The sequence below is a fragment of the Diadema antillarum genome, unplaced genomic scaffold (assembly GCF_040938485.1).
Source record: "Diadema antillarum isolate AM-2024a unplaced genomic scaffold, OU_Dant_1.0 seq00000233_RagTag, whole genome shotgun sequence".
NCBI classification, from domain to species: domain Eukaryota; kingdom Metazoa; phylum Echinodermata; class Echinoidea; order Diadematoida; family Diadematidae; genus Diadema; species Diadema antillarum.
The window spans coordinates 498,508-523,093 of record NW_027271282.1 but is presented as its reverse complement, the minus strand read 5'-3'; the positions used below and the strand labels follow the sequence as shown (position 1 = coordinate 523,093).

General features: G+C 38.5%; 3 protein-coding genes across 3 annotated transcripts in view; 2 read left to right on the top strand and 1 right to left on the bottom strand.

Moving 5' to 3' along the window:
- The first annotated feature begins 3,285 nt into the window (after positions 1 to 3,285).
- Positions 3,286 to 5,493, top strand: LOC139729280 (sushi repeat-containing protein SRPX-like). Its single transcript, XM_071640208.1, has 4 exons — positions 3,286 to 3,480; positions 4,235 to 4,474; positions 4,897 to 4,979; positions 5,452 to 5,493. Exons 1-4 carry the CDS (start codon positions 3,426 to 3,428, stop codon positions 5,491 to 5,493), a joined length of 420 nt encoding a protein of 139 aa, XP_071496309.1. The 5' UTR covers positions 3,286 to 3,425.
- Positions 5,494 to 5,554: 61 nt separating this feature from the next.
- Positions 5,555 to 17,402, top strand: LOC139729279 (sushi, von Willebrand factor type A, EGF and pentraxin domain-containing protein 1-like). The gene is made up of 9 exons (XM_071640206.1): positions 5,555 to 5,786; positions 6,585 to 6,836; positions 8,087 to 8,332; positions 9,017 to 9,214; positions 12,486 to 12,757; positions 13,395 to 13,641; positions 14,069 to 14,230; positions 15,178 to 15,339; positions 17,289 to 17,402. Exons 1-9 carry the CDS (start codon positions 5,555 to 5,557, stop codon positions 17,294 to 17,296), a joined length of 1,779 nt encoding a protein of 592 aa, XP_071496307.1. The 3' UTR covers positions 17,297 to 17,402.
- A 2,855-nt stretch (positions 17,403 to 20,257) lies between these two features.
- Positions 20,258 to 24,586, bottom strand: part of LOC139729278 (angiotensin-converting enzyme 2-like) — a 43,126-nt gene continuing 38,797 nt past the window's right edge. The window contains exon 13 of the mRNA XM_071640205.1: positions 20,258 to 20,331. Coding sequence (XP_071496306.1) covers positions 20,258 to 20,331 — 74 coding nt within the window. The remainder of the gene's footprint in view (positions 20,332 to 24,586) is intronic.

Here is a 24,586-nt window from a genome sequence, read left to right as displayed (position 1 = left end):
CATTTTCAGGGAACATGTCTCATGACAATATCTAGCCACAATAAGGTTTTCATGACAGTAACATATCTATGACGTCGTCTAGGCGCCATTTTGTGATTTTTGGACCATGTTACATGATCGATCATAACTTCATAACTAAAGGTCATTTCTGTATCATTTTTTGTGGACATAAAGTTCAGGTCACGTTCTATCTTACTTCTTTTGATGCTAATTACCTAGGACATCATTAAGTGCGCGTAAGCGCGCGTCAAAATTTTAAAAGGCTCAAAACAACTTTCCAATGGGAAATCTCGAAGTTTCAGACAATTTTATGCGTTTCAAACAATTTTGCGCGTGCGCGTCCGTCCGCGCATTTTCGCGCGCACAGCGCGTCAGCAACATGAAAATACACTTTTTTTGACAGATTTGGATTCCTGATACTTTGAGCAACAATATCCATTGATTTCTAATCGATTCCTACAAATAACAAAGCAATGCACTTGCGTCAAAGTTCAAATTTCGCGTGCGCGTCTATGTGCAAATATAGTGAAAAAACATGTCTTTGTTTATTTCGCCATAGCTCTTTAAAACGTCAGGTGACCCTATGTTTTTATTGCATATTACAAAAGCATATAAATTGGACATGACGTTTCAAGTATCATTATTTCCATAATTACATTATGACGTCATCATATCGTCATCTGAAATCAAAAAAGTGGAATTAATTTTTTTGAGGTACTGTTTCTGACATTCATTTGCTCGTATCTCTGTTGTTTAAGCTCAATATTATCCCAAATTCAGATATGTTGTACTTTGAACATTTGCCTTTCAAGTCCATGTCATGGTTTTGAAATTTGATGACGTCATCATGCTTTAAATTGTGTTTAAAGGTAAAGACGCAAAATCGGACAAGTTTACGTGTTATGTCTATGGGAGGTGATTTTTTTAGAAACCATGCATTGACTTGACAACGTTTAAGCACCTTTATCTCAGCTGATTTTGCTTCATTTCCTCTGAAACTTATTTATGTTGTAGCTGTGACAATAAGCTGCAGTAATCATGCATTTTATTCTTTGAAATCTCCTCATGAGGTTGACAATTTTGCAATTTAAAACTGAAAATGAGAATGGAATGCGGACCAAACGATTCCTGATTCATCTTTCACGTACATAAGCTTACGTTCCTCTAATTTTCTCGTCGAGACGTATGGTCGAGTGGTTAGAGGCGTCGTCTTAGAAACGTGAGGTTGCACACGTACGGGTTCGATCCTCACAAGAGCACGAAAGAAAATAATATATTTTTTTTACTTTTTTTCTTCAATAGAGTACTACACCTTCGTCCATGTAGAAATCACGTTTGCATGTAAACACACCTATACGCACACACTCACACAGTATACCTTTGTTTTGCGTTGGAGACTGCATTACTTCGACTGCTGCAAAATTATAGTTTTGCAGGTTGGGCTTTTCAAACTGATATAGTATACTGTCACAACATGAAATTTGTTCATATTAATTCAGTAACACAATGTAGTCGTGGTTACTTTGTGCTGATTTATACATGTAACAAGCTATACATTGTAAAAAAGGTATTCAGTCTTCTGTATTGATGATTATTTGTCAATTAGTGGTTTTTGTGGAGTTTCAGATAGTGATAAAAAGTATGGATGATAAGTGCAGCGATAATTCCTATAGTTAGTTCAAAGCTGTGTTACAGATGTTTGATACATACATTTAGCATTGTGTGTGTGTATATACGTGTGTATACAGGTTGGCCATATGACACATGCTAGACAATTACTCTTAATTGATTAGCAAACGTGATCAGCTATGGAACTGAATATGGTACTAATGTATGATGTTAATGATTCTGATTAAACTGTGACGAGTTTAAAGGGATAGCGTAACTGTGTGTAAAAATAAGGCAATTATAAGGATATTTTAGGGCAATTTGATAACCATGCCTATAATAATTTCATACAGGTACTAATGCCTGCCTCATATTCAAATGATAGATCGTCATGTCAATAGCAAACTGACAACGTACGATGAATGTGTTATATATTGAACAACTGTCTTTCAAGTCCATAACGTTCCCCATATTTTCCCGTCGAGACGTGTCGCCGAGTGGTTAAAGGCGACGTCTCAGAGACGTGAGGTTGCGGGTTCGAACCCCACAAGATCACGAAACAAAATAATTAGCTACTTTACTGTTTTTTTTTCTTCAATTTTGTATTACATATTCGTCCATGTAGAAATCACGTTCGTATATAAACGCACCTATACACACACACAGACACACACACACGCCATATCCCTCTTTTTTGTGTGTTGGAGACCACATTGCTTCGACTGCAGCAACATTTTGCAGGTTGACTTTGTCAAACCGATCATAGTATGTAATGACGACGACTGAGGTGTTGTACTTTGAACAATTTTCTTTCAAGACCATGTCATTGTTTTGTAATTTGATGACGTCATTACACTGAAAATTGTGATTAAAGGCAAGGTATCAAAACCAGCCGATTATAGGTTTTATGTCTGCGGGACGTATTTTTCCCAAGTTGCCAGAAATGGCATAGCGACCTCAGTCGTTACAAGGCCGCTTTTCCGTCTAGCAATGCAATAGATGTTCACACGGCCACGTTAGTTGAGTGGGCATTGACTTTCCCCCCGTTATATCTATACATTGTTGTTGTTTTTTTGTCTTACCATTTCCGTGGATGACCCGTGGTCGAGTGGTTACAGATACGGTTTCGCATGCACGCTCAATATAACTTCAAGGTGCCTATATCACATTCTTTTCTTTGTCGATCACAGATGACTGTCATCTCATGACCACAAGCGTATCACCTAACTCGTCCTCAATGTGACGAGTTTTCATGTCTCGTTCCATCTTTGGTTTTGTCAAGATGTGAAGTCATTCCGCCTCTGACATGTCTGAAGGTGTAGAAACTGCATGTTGAGAACTGGTTGCGATTTCTCCACTGAAAATTAATCTATCATTACTATTTGATTTCATAATTGAAGTATTATAGATGTATATAATACATCCACAATTTTTAAAGCTATTCTTTGAATCTATTTTGTGCAATGATGTAACATGAACAATTTTCTGTTGTTCACGTTCGCTGCTTTTAGAGCAATGGACCGCAAGTTTCATAAGGGTTAATTCTTGTCAATGCTGCTAAAATCAACACCAAACGGAAAAATTGTACAGGGAAGGTAATGAAATAATGAAGCATCGAGATTTGCAATGTAATAAACAAGTTTCATTCTAGTCTTTTGTCTCTTTATCTAGGAGAGGCGTGCCCACCACTCACTGAAACTCGTGACGTCATCATTACTCCCTCAACGTGTTTGTCCGACCCTCGTTACCAAGACACGTGTAACCTTAATTGTTCACTGGCGGGCTTTGTCATCCATCCGACCGAGCTCTTCGAAGTCATGTGCTCACCGAATCACACGTGGTCACGTGATGTCGCTGAGGCCACTTGCATTGGTTAGAATACATTTTAATAGTCTTATCGGTATCACTTTCATAGTTACTTCTATATTCGTGCTTGATCACCACCAAGGAAGCACGTGAGAGGGAGAAAGAGAGCAAGTGAGAGTTAGGAGGGAGCTCTGTCGCTGGAAAATATTAAAGCATCATTTTGTACCTACAACAGTGCAAGGTAGTTATAACTAGCAAATTCGAATGATCAGGTAATCAGTAATGTTTTCGTCTTTATTCAGGTAAACCTCTCTTTGTTATAGTGCTGTCACAGTCCGCTGTGTCATTGTCATCATCCTGTTAAAAAGGCAAGAACTAAAACTATCCTTTTTAAGGTCCCTAATAGCTTTCTCCACTATTAATACCACAGAGTTTTAACTCGGAAAAAAAGTTTTCTCCACTGAGAAGGTACAATAGCTTTATTACATTTATATGAGTTATAGTGTATGATTATGCACTCTATACGTATATCATATACATATATATATGTATAGGGAGTATGATATCTTGGTGGCCCGAAATAAACTGAAACATAACAATCCATTTTGAATCTTAAGTGCCCGAACGAGCCACTAAAAGATAGGCTTTTTGAAAATTAGTTGGCCCAACATCAATATAAAATTATATATCGATTACGTACAGAGAGAAATAGAGAGAGAGAGAGAGTACATCAAAATACTTTATGATATTGCTGAAAATTGATGGAACTGCAAAGCAATGCCATTTGTTTGTTTGGGTGTTGTTGTTTTGCGGCACATAGATGTCGCTCTCCCAACTTTCACAAGCTGCCCAGAGCGTGTTGTGATGTACGCAGGCCGCAGTTCCGACCAGGCAGCAGTATCCTGGACGGTAGCTGCTGAGGACAACAGCGGGGCCCAGCCGACTGTGACATGCTCTCACGAACCAGGTTGGATGACGGCTGGTGAACACCACGTTTCCTGTACGGCTGTAGACGAGAGACGGAATGACAACCAATGCTTGTTCGACGTTGATGTCAGAAGTAAGCCGTACAATCTCACTCGAAATAAATTCGTTAGGAAAATTCAAAGTTGCTACAATAATGCAAACACTGGACAAGATATTGCATCGAAAGAGGTTTGGAGCTCTATCTTTTAACCACAGCACTTATAGCTGCTCACTAACGTCGCTTACTTCATAAAAGCAAGGAGATATTATGTGATGAACCAACGACCACCGGAAAAACTAGCAATAGAAATCTTAAATTAATGAAACAGAATGCGCGAAGGCGACTTGTTTAAACTCATCTAGGAGACTTGCGGTAGAGAGAAAGGTTCCCTTTTCTAATTGGTCATTGCACAGATGAAACTCTCTATAAAATATACAAGAACTATATGCAACAAGGTCAGTGACTGTTGATTTCGCCTTTCTTTCTCTCCCACGTCGTTTTGTCATGTACCCCAGTCCGCCGGTGTTTAGCATTGATTCCTCCCGAGTACGGCACCATCAACGGATCATGTGACACATCCTTCGGATCGGTGTGTCAAGTGAGCTGTCTGCAGGATTTTGTATGGGTTGGTTCCTCGGAAGTGAGCTGTGAATACGATGGAACGGACATGTATTGGAAATATGTCGACAAACCAGTTTGTGAAGGTACGACGAAGCAATCCCCCACTACACTTACGTTCAATTTCCATAACCTTGCGATCAGAACAAGACGATTCAATGCACAATAATGTCATACACACGTCAGGAGGCTTCATTTCAAGATGTACATTGTCGGATCAACATTCCGTGATTATCATTACCGGATATTCTATCAATTTACAAGTTTTGGATATTTCTTTTCGTCTAAAATGATTGATATGGAACCACCTATAGTCACATGCTTATTTCGAGAGTAATTTACGCCTGAAATGCAAGTATTCTTCCTTTGGAATATCCTCTTACCTCTTCTGATTTTTATCTGAAAGACAGTGCTTTTATCCAATCTCACTTTCACCTGATATATTCTTCCAGTATAATCGACTGTCTACGGACAAATCGAGGATACAACATTGACTATGATTTTGATTGATGCCTTTGATGAGCAAGTTGACTTATGGAAACAAAAAACTTTGAAATGTATGGAATTTGGCTTTTAGAGCTCGGCTGCAACGCCCTCTCACGACCGTTCGCTGAACTTCAATCGAATCCGGAGTATTGCTTTGGATCTGGTAAAGTGCCCACCGGAACCACTTGTACCTTACGCTGCACACCTAACCTGACCTTCCAAGGTGATCTTCGACCTTTGACCTGCTTATCTTCTGGTGACTGGAGTGACGAAATTGACCTCTTCTCTCTCGAATGCAAAGGTATATAGTTTTCCCAAATTTGAAGGCTTGTTTGTTTCATTTTTCTTTACTTTCAGATTGTTTTGCTCCTGATTTATTTATATCAATAACGTGCTATGACTTTTTCAGTAGTTCATAATACATAATTTCACTGTGTTAGAGAATTTCCACATGGTATACTCTGCAGTTTGCAACACTATTGACTGTAGGGTGTTTGCCCAAGTTTGACCGAACATAGAGCCACGCTTCCTTTATGTATGTTCTCAAGAAGTAACGCATGTACTCTTCGGCCTATTACTTACAACACTTCTTACGACAATATCCGACTCAGCAATTGCAACTACAATTTGTGTGTGTGCAAAATCTACAATAATTTCCTTTATGATAACTGGTAAGACTGTTTTTAAAATGATACGTTTTTAGCGAATTCCTGGTGTAAAGGTGCAGTGTTTCTCATGTCCCTATTTCTTTTAAGCTTTTCTTTTTGCGACATGAAATGCTCACCTACTTTATGTTTTTCTATCTTCTGTAACTCCCTCCTTTTCACAATTTCCTTTTCTTTCTATTGTGTCCTCTTCTTCTCTTTCTTTTTCTCACTTTTTGTAGTCGCAAGCTTTTTGCACTTCCGAGGAACCGTTTATTCTACAAGTGATGGGCCTCTTCATTTTTCGTAAAAGAGAGTTGTAAATATGTGTGTGCGTGTGTTTTCCAGTTGATTTCTGACATAAACATACCGTTATTTTCTTTTTTTTTGTATCATTAAGATAAATTTTCTGTTAGAAATATCGTTCTTCTCGAATTGAATCTGTCAAAATGCAGACACCGAGGCTCCGTACATCACCTCTTGCCCCACCGAACCAATCACCGCCATTCGAACAGAAATTTGGGGAGTTCAGGTGACCTTTGACCCACCCACTGCTGAAGATAAGGTCACTACGGAGCTAAGGGTCACTACCTACCCACCTGACCTAGGTTCACCCTATAACTTTACCTCCGACACGACTTGCCGCTACACATTCCGCGACTCAGCCAACAACAGCGCATCCTGTGATTTTGATGTGTTGGTCACAAGTAAGACCGGCTCTCATATGTCTCCTGTCTATAATAGCTGATCATCTTCAGACATTGGCACATAGAGAAATGTGAATCTTTTTACACTTCTGTATCATTACAGTGGACTCCCGTTATAACGAAATCCTCGGGACGGGCAGTTTTCTTTCGTTACATCGAAATTTCGTTATAACCGTGTTCGTTATAATGGGAGTGCGGTGTACAATTATGATGACGTCCGCTATGACCACATGCCTGCGTGATTTCATAGCCGATTGTAACGTATGACGATGTATATCGATTATGGCGTTATCCAGGGCTCGACACTAACGGTGGCCCAGTGGCCCGGGGCCACCAAAAATGAAAGTCGGGCCACCAAAGTTAAAAAAGGGCAAATTTGGTGGCTCACCTCGGGCCACCAAAATTTTTTGAAAAGTATGTCAATAAATTCGTAACTTTTTGCGCCGGAAATGCATAAATGCATGCAGTGAGTGTTAGACTCATTAAGAAAAAAAAATAAGGACTTTTAATGTTTTTTTTTCGGGCCACCAAATTTTTCTTTCGGGCCACCAAAAATTTGAAATTGATGATTTTGGTGGCCCCATCTGGCCACCCAAAAAAGTTAGTGTGGAGCCCTGCGTTATCCATCAGAAAGTGTAATATTATACTATTTCACAGCAAGACACTCAGATCTTTATCTAAAATAGGCGTTTATTTTTTTTCTAAGTGCTTGTTATCAGGTTTATCATTCCCATGTCTGACCAAATGTGAGTTTAACCATGTCAGACACAACATGTAACGAGTATCGACGAGTACGTTACAAATTACCTCTGGCCCTTTTATTATTGAAGTAAACGCTTTTGAAAGGGAAAGTCCATCGAAAGAGGAAAGCCATAAGTTTACGAATGCTAAGATTTCGTGCATTGAGGTAGATTTTGGAGCTAAGTTGCAGTTAATATTACGGTTGATGTTTGTTATTCCGAAGGTTTGTTAATCCGAAGATTCGTTAATCGAAATATGATATCAGGTTCGTTATTTCGAAGATTTGTTAATCCAAAAGGAAGGTGCCTACTAAAGAACATTATAGAATTACAAAGCTTATTTCGTTTTCGGGTTAGGTTAAACGAGCCTTCGATATCGGAATAACGAAATTTATTTCATCTTGATTAATTCAGACTGACGATCTTGCGGAATATAGGATCTTCGAAAGAACGGACTGTGACCTCTTTTACTGATCTTTTCCTCTCTTTTTTTTTCAATTTTCCTGTCAGATGAGGTGACGCCTGAGATCACGTATTGTCCTCCCGGGCGAAACATCACAACAGATTTGTTTGTTTCTGAAGTTTTCTGGGAGAAACCGACATACCTTGATGTACCTGACATTGAGCTTCAGGTTTTCTGTAACATAGCAGACAATCCCATACGACTACCCCTGGGTGATCATCAAATCGTCTGCTATGTAGTCAATCCAGAGAGCCAGCTGCAGGCGGAGTGTACTACAGATATCAGCCTTCGACGTGAGTTTGAATTCCAGTGTGTCTGAACTTAACAAAATGTGATTAGAAATTAAAAATATAGGTTACGTGTTTTTTGGGTTTTTTGGCTTTATCCAAAGATCAGTCAAGATTTCCTGCACAAATAAACAACAGTAAATACGAAGCATCTGTTTTCTTAAAAAAAAATAACCAAAAACCAACGTGATCAGAAACAACAGCAATGCCGAAAGAAGAAAATGGGATACTACGGGAGGTGACTGTCTTGACTCAGCTAGTTAGAGAGTTGCATTTTTTTTTTAAATACAGAGTTGCATTTTTGTTCTAAGAATAATGAGCTTACTAGCTCTGTGCTGGAAGTAGATGGATTCTCCTTGTTCCACACTGTCTGCATTTAAGAAAACGATCTTGACAAGCGTATCACACTCGATGTATGAGTGTGCTATGTATGGGATGTGAGTCACACCTGCTCGATACTTTTAACAACAATTGAAAAAAAAAACATTCAAGAGGGAATAATAGCAAAGGCATATCATAGAAGAGAGAAAAGGTGGATGGCTGATATCCCACCATCACTTTCGTCTCCATCTCAACCCGAAGATCATTCCCAGTCCTTGTCAGATAGCCGTGTATGCACTGAAATCACATCCGGTATGAATGCCGACATAATAGCCAGACAATTATTTTTCTCTGATTTCCTTCGTTCAGCGATGGAGTGTATTCCTCTACAGCCACCGACAAACGGCTTTCTGGCCTGCGACGAGTTTGCATCCGGGCGATTTTGCAGCGTCTTGTGCAACGACCAACACGATATACCGCCCCCTTTGTCAAGGAGCATTCCCGCCCTCTACGTCTGCGGGATGTCTGGCAACTGGTTACCAAGCAACAAGGTTCCTGACTGCACAAGTTAGTGTTAAATATACAAACACAGGCGACTCCCGTTATGGCGTAGTCCTCGGGACGCGCCTTTTATCTTCTTCTTCTTCTTTCATAGGCAAGCGAGAGGTTATCTCATGAATATTCATTACACAGACAGTGGAAAGTCCCGATTCTCTCATATTAGCATAACTCAGCGCGACTGTAACTACATGTGCTACAGTATTGTGTACCAAAGAAGGTACCACCTTGTGTATAAACACATACATAGTAGACATGTGTGTGTGTACACGAGCACAAGATATTCATCTGTGTATTGTATCTGTCTGCATCCACTGCACCCACAGTGAGAAAATAAATTACTGTGTGAAATACAAAAATCATTACAAGTACGTACATGTACATGGAAGTAAGTTCATTGAACAACAATAAATGACAAATAAGAATTACATAATAGATAATACTCTCTAAAAAAAATCGAGTGAAAATTTTCACTCTAAAAAGAGTGAATACAAAAAAGAGTGAATTTCGAGTGAAATTGGAGTGAATTTTGAGTGAAAATGCTCATTTTCACTCATTTTGAGTGACGTCAGGGTTCACTCGAAGATTTTGGAGTGATCCCTGACGTCACTCCAAAATGAGTGAAAATGAACATTTTCACTCAAAATTCACTCCAATTTCACTCGAAATTCACTCTTTTTTGTATTCACTCTTTTTAGAGTGAAAATTTTCACTCGATTTTTTTTAGAGAGTACAGATCTACTGAAAAGCAGTTTTAAATAAATGAGTCTTGAGGGCAGGTTTAAAACAGTCAGCATTCGAAATAATGGATAACTTGAGGCAACTAGTTCCAAGGTAAGGTCCAGCACGTGCGAACTTTGGGTTTAGTGTTCCCTTTAAATCATAATAAGCATGCGGATTCTGGCATGGCGTCGAGATTGGTCTTGTCAACAAGATATTGACGAGGGTCTTCGGTGCGGAAAGTTGGTTGCCGACTCGCTCGGTACAGCAGAGCTCACTATCCAGCTGTTGGATGTTCCAGAGAAATGTGAACATTTTTGAACGTTTGAACTGAGACGTTTGAAGCTCGACTCACCTCCCTGAATGTTCCTACTAATCTTATAATTCGGACAAGTTTCTTGTATACTATACCATCTGTTCTACGAAGGACATAGGTCCATGGTTCTACCAAGGAGGTTGTTATGGGATGTGGGGTTTACGTGGGTTGCTGGGTGCTGGGTGTTTATTTCATTAACAGTTGCCAAGGAACTTTTTAATTCTACTTATTCAAGTTCAGGTCGCAGTTGGTGCACGCAACCACCAGCTTGCAGACAGTTATACAGTTCACCGACGATTTGTGCACGCGCACACCAACGCACCCAGACACACACATACACACAACACATAACATCTCTGTTTGTACACACGCAGAACTATGAAAACTTCAATAAAATCGAGGTTTCGCTGCCCTGCCTAATGAATATTCATGAAGTAATCTCTCGTTTTGCTACGAAAAACAAAAAGGCCGTCGGGACCAGGGAGTTTTCTTTCGTTACAGCCGCACAAATAAGTATATGAAATATAATTACAGATAATAATTTTTGGACCTGACTATGAACTTCGTTATAACGAAAATTCATCGTTATATCCGTGTCAGATAAAACTGGTATGCACTGTATGCAAATTTTGAATGTGGTATCTCCCTGTACCGCGAACATCTACCGAGTGTATACTGTTAAAGAACGGTTGTATTTCAAATTGTCATTGCACGACCAAAAAACAGAAAAATGTATCATATTAAAATTTCCACATGAGGCAGGGGCGGATCCAGAAATTCGTTAAGGGAAGGCGCCTTTAGAAAATAGACCAGTTCGTAATTTCACTTTCTGTATGAGCAGAAAAAGGTCGTTTGTACCAACAGGCATTTTGGTTTGTAAATTCACTGAGATAAGCATCTGTGATGCGCTGATTATTCATGTGATCCTTATCTAAATGGTGCTTGCTAATGCCAGCACATCCACCTGACACTTTTGACAGCGAAAATGGTATTTCACAATAAAGGAAATAGACTGTTATTGCATTCTTTATCGCATTCAATACAAAACAATGAAATGGATGCCTGCTAAATTGTCAACTGATGGAGTATTCTGAGCTCACGACATTCTTTGAACATGAATTCCATAAATTGTTACGTCGGGCAAGCCTATATATTATGCCGCTTTTAAAACGAGTGAATTGCCTAACCAACTGAGAAAAAAGAAAGGTCATTTGTACCAATGTGTACATGAGCTAATTACGAACTGGCTTATCAAAGGGGAGCGCAGGCGCCCCATTTTTCTTTTTTTATTTCTTTTGTTTTAACAAAAAAGTAAAGAGGGTGCGCGCGCCCGGTGCGCCCCCTCTGGATCCGCCACTGTGACTCGGACAACTTTACAGCAGTGACGACAGTGTGTGTGTGTGTGCGTGTGCGTGTGTGTGTCTATAAGCATGTGGGACTATTTGCTTTTACTACGATGTCCTTGCTGCGAAAAGAAGAGACTATGCTGTGTGTGTGTGTGTGTGCGTGTGTGTGTGTGTGTGTGTGTGTGTGTGTGTGTGTGTGTGTGTGTGTGTGTTTCCGGGGGATAGGATTGTAGTCAACCAAGATTTATTCATGATGGTTGCGTGTGATTTGCAATTGTTGTACCCTATTAAAATTTCTCTGAAATATAATTGAGGACCTGGATATAAGAACGACCCAAGTCCAATTTTGGCCAAATTCAGTTTGACATGGGAAATTGTAGCTTATGCAAGGACTCATTTTGTGTATAAATGATAAATCCTAATTACCCCCCGGAAGTGCCTGAAATGAATGAGTTAAATCTTATATTAATGTAAGAATGAAGGACTTGGGTCATTCTTACATTCATATAATAGCGCCCTCTCTCGTCCTTCTCTCATCTCTATAGCAGAATATCATGTATATGAATCAAAGAACGACCCAAGTCCACCACACAAAATGGCCTCTCCACAATCAATGTAAATGTTAATTGTCATAATAATATATGTTGTAATTTGTATATACAATGTTGCCTTCCCATCACAGTGAAATAGAATATTATTGGACAGATAAAAAAGATATGAAGTTTTTTTTTTTAGTTTACTCGAAATGGTCTTCCATGTACTTGGGTCGTCCTTATATTCATATACTCAATTGCACGAAAATGTTACTAAGAACAAAATCTTAGACACATTAGTTCACAAAATAGGCCATACTATAATGGGCGTACTTTCACCAGTAAGCTTCAATACCACCATGCAGGCAAGCGCGTGGCTTCCCGCCTGAACCTCCCGTTGGATGTCATGTACTTCGACGGTGACTGCTCGAACAAAGACGGAATGAGAGAAGCATTCATTGCGATATTCCGCGAGAGCAACTTCGCCGGCCTGTGTGCAGTAGGCTATGACTGCACGGTGGATCAGGTTTCGATATCCTGTGGGCCTATGGATAGTTGGAGAAAGAGATCGATCCTGGCAGAAAAAGGACTGGACAGCCACGGTAGTGACGTCATCAACACAGCTACCGTGTCGATTGTGAGTTTCTATCAATTCAAGGGCGGGAGATAATCTCTGAAAGTGAGATACTAGGCCTATGATCCCCCCCCCCCCCGTTTATTTGGTAATCAGAATTAACGGCAGTTACAGTAACTCCAAGAACATTATAAAGCCGAAGGATAACAAAGAAATAAAGAATTTGATTGTAAAAGGGGTTAAACGCCAATATAAACATTTCAAAGTACATTCATCATATACATTATATAGAGCAAAATAAAACATTCCCAGTGATACCTCACTTGTATCATAAAAAGAAATATCATTGAAGTTATGATTTAAAATATTTAATATTTGTGTTTTTTCATATTTCTCGGTTTTAAGGAGCTTTAGCCTCAAATATCTCAAGTTGTCAACAGCAATGGAGTTAACTCATTCTGCTATCAAGCTCTTCATGGTAATTTTCGATAGTGTTGTACTAGGAATCGTCTCACTGAGAAGAGACGGATGGCATCTCATTTCAGAGTACGATGTCATCTATGAAATCAAATATGTGTAATCATGATAATGAAAAAAAACCCACTGACTACAGTTGGCAGGCCGTAGACTTGCATTCTTTTCCCACTGAGATAGCAGTGTTCCACCTGTCCTCATTTTCATCAAAATGTGTCGGCTGCAGGTGGTTGGAGTGAACCCAAACAACTCTCTACCTGGCAACCCGCCTTCATTTCGGTCTTTAACGATGGTCGAAGACATTACGGCATACGTACAGCAGCGTACTGAAGAAATCTTCAGGCAGAATGGCGAGGCACAAGGGACCGAAGGCCCGAAAACCCCCGGGCGATATCGAACATCCCTCCGTTTTGGGCCACCTAGCATTGAGTGCGATCATGGCTATGTAGCAGACAACGACAAGCACATTTGCAGTAAATATGGATTTCATTCCTGTTTTTTTTTTTTTTTTTTTTTGTTGTTTTTTTTTTTTGCCAGAATTGTTTCTGGTTTGTATTCGTGAAACCACATTTTGATAATTATGTTAGAGTTGTAATTGTTTATGCAAATGTCTATGTATCAGCTGGTTATCAAGAACAGATTGAAACTGGCGTCATATTCATTTTCCATCAATTTGAATAAAACTTGATACAATTTGCTGCATGTTTGCCGAAATTAAAAAGTTGATAAACTGAACCCAGCTTCTGTGATAATATCACAAATTTGCAGAAATTAACCAAGAATGAAGAATAGAAATTCACTGTTTTCAGCAGACTTACAGAAATGGAGTACAATGGACTCGTAAAAGATTTGGAATCAAAACGAAATCAAGTAAATTCAAAGGATTTTGTGTTCTTTCAGTTGCATGCCCAGCAGGTTACTTTGCTCAGCTAAAGGCTAACGAGTGCGCCCTCTGTGGGAGAGGTTTCTACCAGGACCAAGAAGGTCAGACTGAGTGCAAAAGTTGTCCAGTAGGAACGACGACAGCTAAACAGGGAGCTAGTGACGTCAGTCAGTGTGAAGGTGAGAGACAATAGAAGAGCACTGGGACACAATAGGACACGATACAACCATGAACAGACATTTTGTGATGCCACAATCACAAAAGGATGACACAAGACGCTTAAACTTTTGTCTGTCCCATAGACCCCTGCCCGAGTCTATACTCGGGACTCGTTCTCAACGGGTTAAGACCTCGTACAATGAATAGAGAATACGCCAGTTCGGGACTCCACTTTCGGCAAGAGCACGAAAAGATTTTTGTACCAACAGGGCATGTTTTTTTTTTTTTAATTCACCGAGATAAGCTTGCACGATTTAATGATTATTCAAGTAATCCTTACAAATGGTGCTTGCCAGCACTTCCACCTGACAGCAAAATAGGTATTAGGCAATGAAAAATATCTGTATTAAAACAATGTAAAACATTCAACGCATTTAATAGATGCTTTCCCAAGTGTTCACTGATGGATCTTGCTGGTTACATGTTTTGTCTGCATATGTTCATTCTTTAATTGAACATGACTGATGAATTCTATAATTTGTTAAGTCGGCCAAGTTCATGCATTCTGTCACTTTGAAAAGGAGTGAAGTGCCCAACCAATCGAGAAAAAAAGGAAGGTCATTTGTACCCATGCGCACAGGAGCTAACTCCAAAATGGCTTATTTCAACAATTGTTTTAACTTTTAGTAATTCCATGGTCTTGTTTGATAAAGCCTCGTCATTGTTTGATATAAAAAAAATCAGATTGTCAAGAAGTAAGTGCGAGTGATCATTCCTTGAGATGAATCTGTTTCACGATAATCGATCTATGATGTAAATGACGATGTTAATATTTCACATTCATCTCATCGATCTATTTATTTACTGTCACTTCAGCGATCGCGTCATAGTGAGTGGATAGCTTGTTTGATCACACACACACACACACACACACACACTCTCTCTCTCTCTTTCTCTCTCCCTCCAGTTCCATGCCAAACTGGAACTTACTCAGTGACAGGCTTTGCACCCTGTTTCATGTGCAAGAAGGGCTGGTATCAGCCAATCACAGGCCAGTCTGAATGTAGGGCGTGTCCTGATGGCATGACAACACCTCAACTGGGCGCCGTGTCGCCCGACACCTGTAGAGGTAAGTACTAAAAAAGCCTTGACATGTTGGGAAGAACAAAGAAAACATCATCATCATCATCATCGACAACAACAACAACAGCGACGAACCCAAACGAATAGACACACAAGCAAAACAAATGAAATAATCCAAAGCGTTTACAATTATTCCATGAGAAACATTACATTGGTTATGAAGATGCTAGACTACGCTAAAATGACATACAACGTACATGTAAAATAAAAGTTGAAACATTATGAATGAACCAAGGTGCTATGGATATGCCATGTTCGTCTTGAATCAGCACGTGGATGTTGGTCTCTTTTTATGGCTAGAGTTGGATATCGATTTAGTATGTATAGTATGTTAATTATGTTTATGGCCAACATATGCAATCATGGTACCTGGTATTCTATTTGAATTTTACAGATTGGGATCAAAAGCTCTTATGTGTATATGTATATATATATATATATATATATATATATATATACATATACATATATATATATTTTATTTATTTATTTTTTTGTAGAGGAATGGTGACGACTAATGAAATAGTTTGTGCTTTACGCAGAGATGAAATACATGATGAAATACATATATATATATATATATATATATATATATATATATACCGGGTGTCCCCAAAAAAGCGGAACGGTGGATTTTCAGTACCTTGCTGTCTAAAAGTTATATATCTGTTGACATCATTGGAAAGAACATCTTCCGCAAAAAACAATGATACAAAAATCATTAAATTTGGTTCAGTATTTTTTATTCTACGCCAATTTCTGAAAATGCAGTCATTGCCAAATTTCGCCGGATTTTTGCGACTTATGAGATAATAATTTGAGTGCGACACGCGATCCATACGGTGAATATTGTGTATGCTCGGTGATCCATGTCTACAAAAGATACAGCTTTCACATTGGGCACGGGCCAGGAAAAAAAAAACAGTGTGTGTGTGTGTGTGTGTGTGTGTGTGTGCCGCCAATATGAAAGCGTTATCTTTTGCTGACATGGATCAACGAGCTTACACAATTAACCGTATGGAACGCGTGTCGCACCCAAATTATTATCTCATAAGTCGCACAAAATTGAAAATGACTCATTTACAGAAATTGGCGTAGAATAAAAAGTACAGAACCAAATTTAGTGATTTTGGTATCATGGCCTTTTGCGGAAGATGCTCTTTCTAATGATGTCAAAAAATATATAACTTTTAGAACGCAAGGTACTGAAAATCCACCGTTCCGCTTTTTTTGGGACACCCGGTATATACATATATATATATTTTTTTTTGTGCAAAGTTAATTATCTTGGAATGACTGTTTACATTTTCTTACGTGAAGATCAGTTCAGCAATGAATGGTCATACGTAATTATATGCTCATACTTTCGCAATTTAGAATGGCAAGTGTAATATGTATTTCCAGTATGCACGGGTCATGTAGGACTGTGTATGTTTTTATAAACTCGTGAATTATGTAACTTATAACAGTAAGTATTCATCTCTTTTTCAATGTTGAGAAATTTACCTCGTAAACTTTTCTAGGGCAGGGTTTTTATTTTCATCAGGTACTCCCAAGGCCATAGAACAATGAAAGCAAAGTATTTGTCTACGTTGTATAAACGCGTTCCGTAGAAAAGACTTTTATCATACCCCCTTCCCCGTGTTGAGGTCTTGTTCTGAGCATAAATAGCAACGCAAAGCTCTTTTTGAGCTACATGATCTTAGTGTTATATTCGGGTTTTTTTTTCTTTCTTCCCAATAATTGATCTTGGGTGGTTTTGTGTGTGTGTGTGTGTTCTCATTGTGGTTTCACTTGCACAGCTAACCGATATGATCTCCGTGCTCAGCACACTATCAATGTGGTATAATATGCAGATTAAACTAATTACGTAAATTAGCTCAACCGATTGTTTATTACTTATAATACTAGTACTTAACCTGTCCTGTATCACAGAACCATGAGCAGCTGGTCACATATCACCCTCTGGCCTACAACCCTGCCAGCAGTGTACGTGAGGTTTCTACCAATCCAAGGCTCGACGTACAGCTTGCAGGAAACGTAGCGGTTACACTACAACGCAGGGTGTTTAGGAGCGACCTCTAGAGAGTGTTACACAGTCACCTCACACCTCAGTCCTGCTTAGTACAAAATACTTACAGTTGTAATTTATGTTTTTATGTTAAGATGTTTGTACTTATGATACTGTTGGCAGTATGAGTATTATTATGATGGTGATTATGATCATTATTGGTGTTAACCCGTTGAGGACGGTTTGATTTTGCTACAACACGCATTTCCCATAGACGCTTGCCTGAGTATACTCTGGACTAGTCTTTAACATGATTATTACTACATTATTACTGTTGTCGTCGTTGTCATTATAAATAGGGGTGGCACTAACTTCCCAGCAATCTTGATTTGTATTGTCCTAAAAGTCATAGCATTTATTGCATTTCACAGTATTTACCTTCATACAATGCTGTTTTGACTTTGTGTAATTATGTGTATTTAAAATTTGTCTTACTGCAATTATAATCTGTTGTTGCAAATAAAATAAATTAAATGAAATGGCACCAGTGAAGGAGTAGCAATATCCTAATTCTGAATTCTAACGTGCAGTTGCCTCGGCAAGAACAAGAAAGTTTCTGAGGATACGGAAACAGTTCCTTGACACTTTTTTATACTGTTCGGTTGTGTAAGAAAGTTAACAGTAGGGGAAAAGTGGGGAAATAGACCCCTTGCCTCTATACTCGCCTGCATTGTACCTAAAATTGCACCATTGTCCAATTCCTCTTTCAATGAAAGCGTTTTTCAAATGAAAACACAAAGTGAAAGGTGCGTGATGTTATAGTAGGGTTTCTATAACTTAAGGTTATCTGTCTGAATAATTCACCTTTTCTACTTTTGCGATTTTGAGTGTCAGGCAGGAAGTGATATACAAATTGTACGTAGAACTCGTGTGTATTTTAGCAGGGGCTACCGGAGGCCCGTTATTTCGCAAACATGGCAAAGCATGTTGTGGGGTAACACCGGTTCTTCGTCTTGGGCCCAAAGCTGCTGGTGTGTTTTGCCCTGACGTATTACACGTATTGCTATAACAATAGCAATGCTCTTTTATACGAGGACTACCTTTTTATATGCATTAGCAATTAGGATGAAAGGTATCATGATTTAAGGCAAAAAAGGGGGAAATCCTACGCCTCCCTATAACGCAGTGTGTCTTTAAATCAATATAGGAAGGATAAAGACTGGTAAGATCGTCAATGGTTTGTTTTTGTTTAAAGCTACTTTTCAAATTGTTCATAGTTCCTTACCCCGACTCTGTTTTGATCATTCAAAATGCAGTTTCTTATAAGAAAGGAAAATTATATTCCTTTAATAAACTTACAATCAAGTAGCTCACTCAACTGAGAATTACTGCAGATTTCATACATTATACTGCCCACGGTACCTAAGTCTGCGTTTTCCTGTTTAGAGGTAAAACGAATCTTCGCTCAAAATGTCTTTAATCATTATTTTGAAGAAACCTACGAATTTCTGAAGAAAATCAAATTGTGTCCTATTATTTCTAACAGGAGTATGACGAACCAAAGCTACGGATCCGTTTTACCCCATATTTCCGTGCTAAGTGTAAAACGCATATAATTTTATTCAGTATATTGGTGTATGGTCGTGATGATAGCATAAACAGGGAAAAGTACATCACTATTTCAGTGTATGTGACTTGTTAGCAGGCTGTCTGTAAAACAATGCTAGACAGTCGTTGCCTTCGAAATGCACGTATTATGTCAGTTTGATATGCCCTGTGCCGGTAAACACTGGGATGTTTTCTTTCACACCTTAAATACATGCTTAGCTGTTTTCTGGTAGAAATTCAAAAACAGTTGTAATAGTAACTTCAATACCACAAATTGATACCAATATACTAATGATATTTTTATTCTTTAAAACTTTTATTTTACACTATACCTTTTACATGTAACAGTAATGATTCCATGCACGACTTAAGCGTCAAGAAATAATTATCTCCCAAACAGATCAAAGAAAGGTTCCTGGTTGAAGATTATAAGTCCGTTCACACCGTTATACGACTGTAGATCAAATTGTAAACATGTACCTTAACAAATGCTATCGATATTTCGTAAGTAACCATCTCATATCTGAACCTGTGAGTGATGACACAGGAAGAGAGAAATTCAAATCATGTCCAACCAGTGTAGCGCCATCTTTGGATTGTCTTGGCCTTACCAGGCTATGATTACAACTATCATATTCAAATTATGTCTTAATTCTTTCTTATCTGGTCTATGTTTCAAATGTGCAAAGGGAGATCATCTTTCAGTCATTTTATATATTTTTGAAAATCACGAAATATACATAATATACTTAATACACACCTAATTCATTCACGCATTCGCACAAATGCAAGTGTATTACACTTCCTCTCAATCGTGAAGCATATGAATAATGAAATAAAGTGCCTTTCAACTAACCGTATTCATTTGGTGTTCCTTTATATACATTTTCCAGTACCCGCTACATGGTAAGTACGCTTTAACTGACGATATGGCGATAAATTCTTTCATTAGTTAGTTGTCACTGAAATTCTAACAGAAACGAAGACTGTAACGAGAAGGCAAATAAAATGTTCTGTGAATCACCAATTGCATTCCGAAAGAGTCTTGTTACCGTCGTAGCATTATTCTATAAAAAAATTGTAACTTGGCTTATTAGCATAACCCATTGCCTAATACTGAAGGTTCCAAAATGAATTTATTATCAGTGGTGGGTTCTTAAACAATGTTGTATATAGGTAAAATGTTCCACGGTATTTCAAGACTCTAGTACAAATTAAAGGCTAAACAAAACAAAACAAAACAAAACAAAACAAAACAAAAGGCCGTTCCAGTAAATCAGTTTTCCTAGCGAAGGAAGAATACGATGAAGACAAGTAGCAAAAGACCGAGTTGACTAGTGGGGACCAGTCTGCTCGAACCTGTGAAGAAAATAAGATATAATGGAAGATATTTATGTTCATTATCATAATTATGTTTATTATCATGCCTTATAATATGGGTGGAAGGGGAGTACAATATTATATAACTAGAAATGTCGCTATGGCGACTGGTATGCCTCCGCCATAATGTGCGATTCTCCTAATAGGTCTATACGTCTTGACAATGTGTGATGACAGTTTTATCTAAATGGAAAAATATTATGTTGACATGTTATAATGTGTTGAATGTCCACTTTCCTTTAACAAGGCTTAATTGGATGAATGGCTACATTTTCTAAGAAAGCATGTATTTGGGGGATTCAGGGACTTTTACTTGACTTTTGACCCTTTTATCTATGCATCTATATCTCTATGCATTGAGTAATATTCAAGTTACTGAGAAAAAGTGTAATTTCTGTATAAAATAGTAAATTGTTAGCATCTTGACCTGGTCTTTGACCCTTTACCTTTGAACCTTGACCTTTGATCCCACAAGTATAACCTTAAAGTTCCCAAGAGAATCTGTCAGGCACAACATGCATATATATTAGTTTCATGATGATACCTTGAGCTACTTTCAAGATATGGAGGAAGAAGTGAAATTTTATCACTTTCACATGACCTTTGACTTTTTGGCCAAAAACTTCCAAGAGAATCTCTATTGGGTAATACATGTATACACCAAGTTTCAAGAAAAATTGGGCTGGCATTGCATAAATACGATGGAAAAAGTGAAATCAAATGAGTTGACCTTGACCTTTGACCCCTAATCTTTGACCTCATGACCCCAAAATTCCCTAGATAATCACTACCAGTCAGTACATGCATATGTACTATGTTCCATAAAGATACCTTGAACCATTTCCAAGATATGGAGAAAAAAAGTGAAATTTTTACATTTTACTTGACCTTTGAACCTTCATCTCATGACTCAAACTCTCACTAGAGAATCTTTATTAGGTAATGCATAAATACACACAGTTTCAAGAAAATACCATAAGGCATTGCATAGATATGGGGGAAATAGTGAAATTTTGAGCAATTGACCTTGACCTTTGACCTTAAGCATCTGCACCCAAAAGTTCATAGGCACAACTTCACCCTTCATACATATATATATATATACCTGCCAAGTTTTATTAGGATACCTCAAAAAGTTTTTTTTTTTTTTTTTTTTTGTTATGCTGTCCACAAAATTGATTACGGACGTCGGACGGACGGACGGACGGTAGGACGGATGAAAGGACGGAAGGACGGACAACCCGAAAACCTAGGGTCTAAGGCCAAGTAAAAAAAGAAACCAGTTTCTCGTCCTCGCGCGCATCGATTTTGGCCGCCGCATCGATTTTTTTACTATTTACTATTTTCAAAATGGCGCTGAAAATACCAAAAAATTCATAATTCTCGTCCCAGCCCGCTCCCCGCCCGCATCGATTTTCAGTTGCCGCATCGACTTTTTTGATATTTACTATTTTTTCGGCCGCCGAAAAAAAAAATCAACAATTCACTAACCAATCGTGATGTCTTATTTCTAATTACGCTAGTGCGTCCTCTACTTAGCTGTAGTACAGCTGTAGCTTCTGTAGTGCGTATGTAATAACGCATGCATTTCACACTGCGAGCTCGGCAAGAAGGAATGACAAAGCAGTTGAACTGTAGTTTAATGGGCGGGCCTGGGCTGTGATGTACAGCGCACTCGGTACGTCGTGATGTAGACAGGACGTTGAGCACCTTTTGTACATTTCTCTCGTGCTGTTGCCTGTTGCCCGCTTCATGTGCTGCTAGATTGATTGCGCAATGTAACCACAAACCCCGTTATAACGAGATCCGTGGGACCGGCGATATTACCTCGTTATAACCGGTACCTCGTTATAACCATACTCATTAAAAACAAAGAAAAACATAAGCATGACGTCATATACCCATCAATGCAACTTAAACATATCCTTTGCATTGTTATTACACAATTATTGAGCGTTATTATTGAGAGAATAAAGGGAGATTATTTGTGAATTAGACGAAGAAATAGAGGCTGAAATGATAAGTTAATTCTTTATTGTAATTCTTGTTTGTTAAGCTTTTTCTAAACACCAGCGCAAATATGGGGGGCAAATATATAGTGTAGAGTAACATACAGGCCTTGTTTACCGTAACTTGCTAGGTATTTTTACGCTGTTGGTGCCCACCGGGAATGCGATGATTTCATGAATCCTTTAGGCTGTAGTCTTGTACACATGTACAATGTATGATCGTTGCGCCCGAATGGATTAAAAATTCTTTATTTTCTTCCGAAAATCTCTTAGCGTTTTGTACGACCGTTCTTGAAAATATGTGACAGGATTGAATGTGGGAGGTTGTTATCCTGTTTACGCAAATCTGTACCAGATCTATTCAAACTAATAAATGCGTTTGTTTCTTTTTCTGATTTAGGTTAACATGCGTCATTCAACTTTTTTTACGCTACTGTCACCTGGCGAGATCGCGATGATTTCAGAGTAACATACGTGCGTTGTTTACCGCTAACTTGCGAGGTATTTTACGCTGTTGGTGCCCAGCGGGAATTCGATAATTTCATGAATCATTTGGCTGTAATTTTACACAATGTATGATCGTTGCGCTCGAAGGGATTAAAAATGCGTTCTTTATTTTCTTCCGAAAATCTCTTCGCGTTTTGTGCATCCGTTCTTGAACTGTTGAATGCGTTTGTTTCTATTTCCGAGCACCGATTAAGTAGGTTAACATGCGTCATTCAACAATTTTTACGCTACTGTCACCCGGCGAGATCGCGATGATTTCATTCATTATTTCGGCTTTAATCATACACACTCATATTTAAATTATCATTCGTTAAATGATAATGAACACATCCAGATCTATTCAAACTAATACATGCGTTTGTTTCTTTTTCCGAGCACCGATTAAGTAGGTTAACATGCGTTGTTCAACTATTTTTACTCTACTGTCACCTGGCAGGATCGCGATGATTTCACTAACTATTATATTTCTGCTTTGATCATACACACTCATATTTAAATTATCATTTGTTAAATGATAATGAACAAATCCAGATCTGTTCAAACTAATAAATGCGTTTGCTTCTTTTTCTGAACACCGATTAAGTATAGGTTAACATGCGTTACTCAACTATTTTAACGCTACTGTCACTCGGCGGGATCGGGGCGATGATTTTATTATTTCGGCTTTAATCATCCAAACTCATATTTGCTTAAAACCAGCAAAAGAACTGGAAGTCGGAACTAAAATTGGAAAGGACATAATGATGAGTTGCACACGCATTCCAATTGTCCATTTTTGGTCAAATTTTATTGTCGCTACATGAAAAGTTTTTGAATGCGTTATCTATTTTTTTTTCTCGTTGCGCTATGGTCTGACCTCATAAAAAATCACGCACGCGTTTCTCGCGAAAAAGAAAACCGAATGATTATGTTTAATAATTAGTAGGAACATCGGAAGGTGTTCCTGTGTCTTATCGCGTGATTAAGAAGAAAACATGGAGGGAACGGTTCTCTGCAAAACGGGAAAAGACGTGGATAGCGAGATTTCGGTTTCCAATGTTTCATTTGTCGCGTGTTTGAAAGCGGCAATTTGGTATAGAAATGGAACCTCGTTATATCCGATCAAATTGCTTATGTTTTTCTTTATCAAGATTTACCGAAATTGTCCTCGTTATAACCGGAATCTCGTTATAATCGAACACGTTATAACCGATTCGTTCTGTCATTACACGCAAAGGAAAACGGGACCGACGCGATCACCTCGTTATAAGCGGTTCCTCGTTATAACCGAACTCGTTATAACGGGGTTTCCCTGTAGTAGAGGAGACCAGCCAGCCAGCATAGCATGCGTTCTGGAGCTGGAAAAAAAATCGTGGAGTGATGGAGAGAACCGATCTCAAGCGCACGTGTGCACAGCGAACGGCTTTAAATAGTGAATATATAGTATTCAACTGGTTCGTATTCTGTCTTTCAGTAAAAAGGAAATCAGGTGGTTGTTTCACAGGGTTGACAATTGGCAGTACTGTCTGCGGCATTTTAAATTCTTGAGCGAATACAGCTGTAACTTTTCATATGAGAAAAGATTTAACTCAGTAAGTTTGTGTTGTGTTGAAAGGCAAAAATAATGCTATGCATTTTCAGAGGAATGGTTGGATTCATAGGTTCAACAAGTGATGCATAAATGTGTATACAACTGTATTTTATGTTAAAAAACGTGTTTTTTTTTTCCATACCCTTGA

Excerpts from the sequence above, each read along its gene's own strand:
- LOC139729280 (XM_071640208.1), top strand. The coding sequence starts at position 3,426 with ATGTGCTCACCGAATCACACGTGGTCACGTGATGTCGCTGAGGCCACT. Across the intron at positions 4,475-4,896 it reads GTTCGACGTTGATGTCAGAA|TCCGCCGGTGTTTAGCATTG; the intron begins GTAAGCCGTACA and ends CATGTACCCCAG. Across the intron at positions 4,980-5,451 it reads CCTTCGGATCGGTGTGTCAA|TATAATCGACTGTCTACGGA; the intron begins GTGAGCTGTCTG and ends ATATTCTTCCAG.
- LOC139729279 (XM_071640206.1), top strand. The coding sequence starts at position 5,555 with ATGTATGGAATTTGGCTTTTAGAGCTCGGCTGCAACGCCCTCTCACGA. Across the intron at positions 5,787-6,584 it reads CTTCTCTCTCGAATGCAAAG|ACACCGAGGCTCCGTACATC; the intron begins GTATATAGTTTT and ends GTCAAAATGCAG. Across the intron at positions 6,837-8,086 it reads TTTTGATGTGTTGGTCACAA|ATGAGGTGACGCCTGAGATC; the intron begins GTAAGACCGGCT and ends TTTTCCTGTCAG.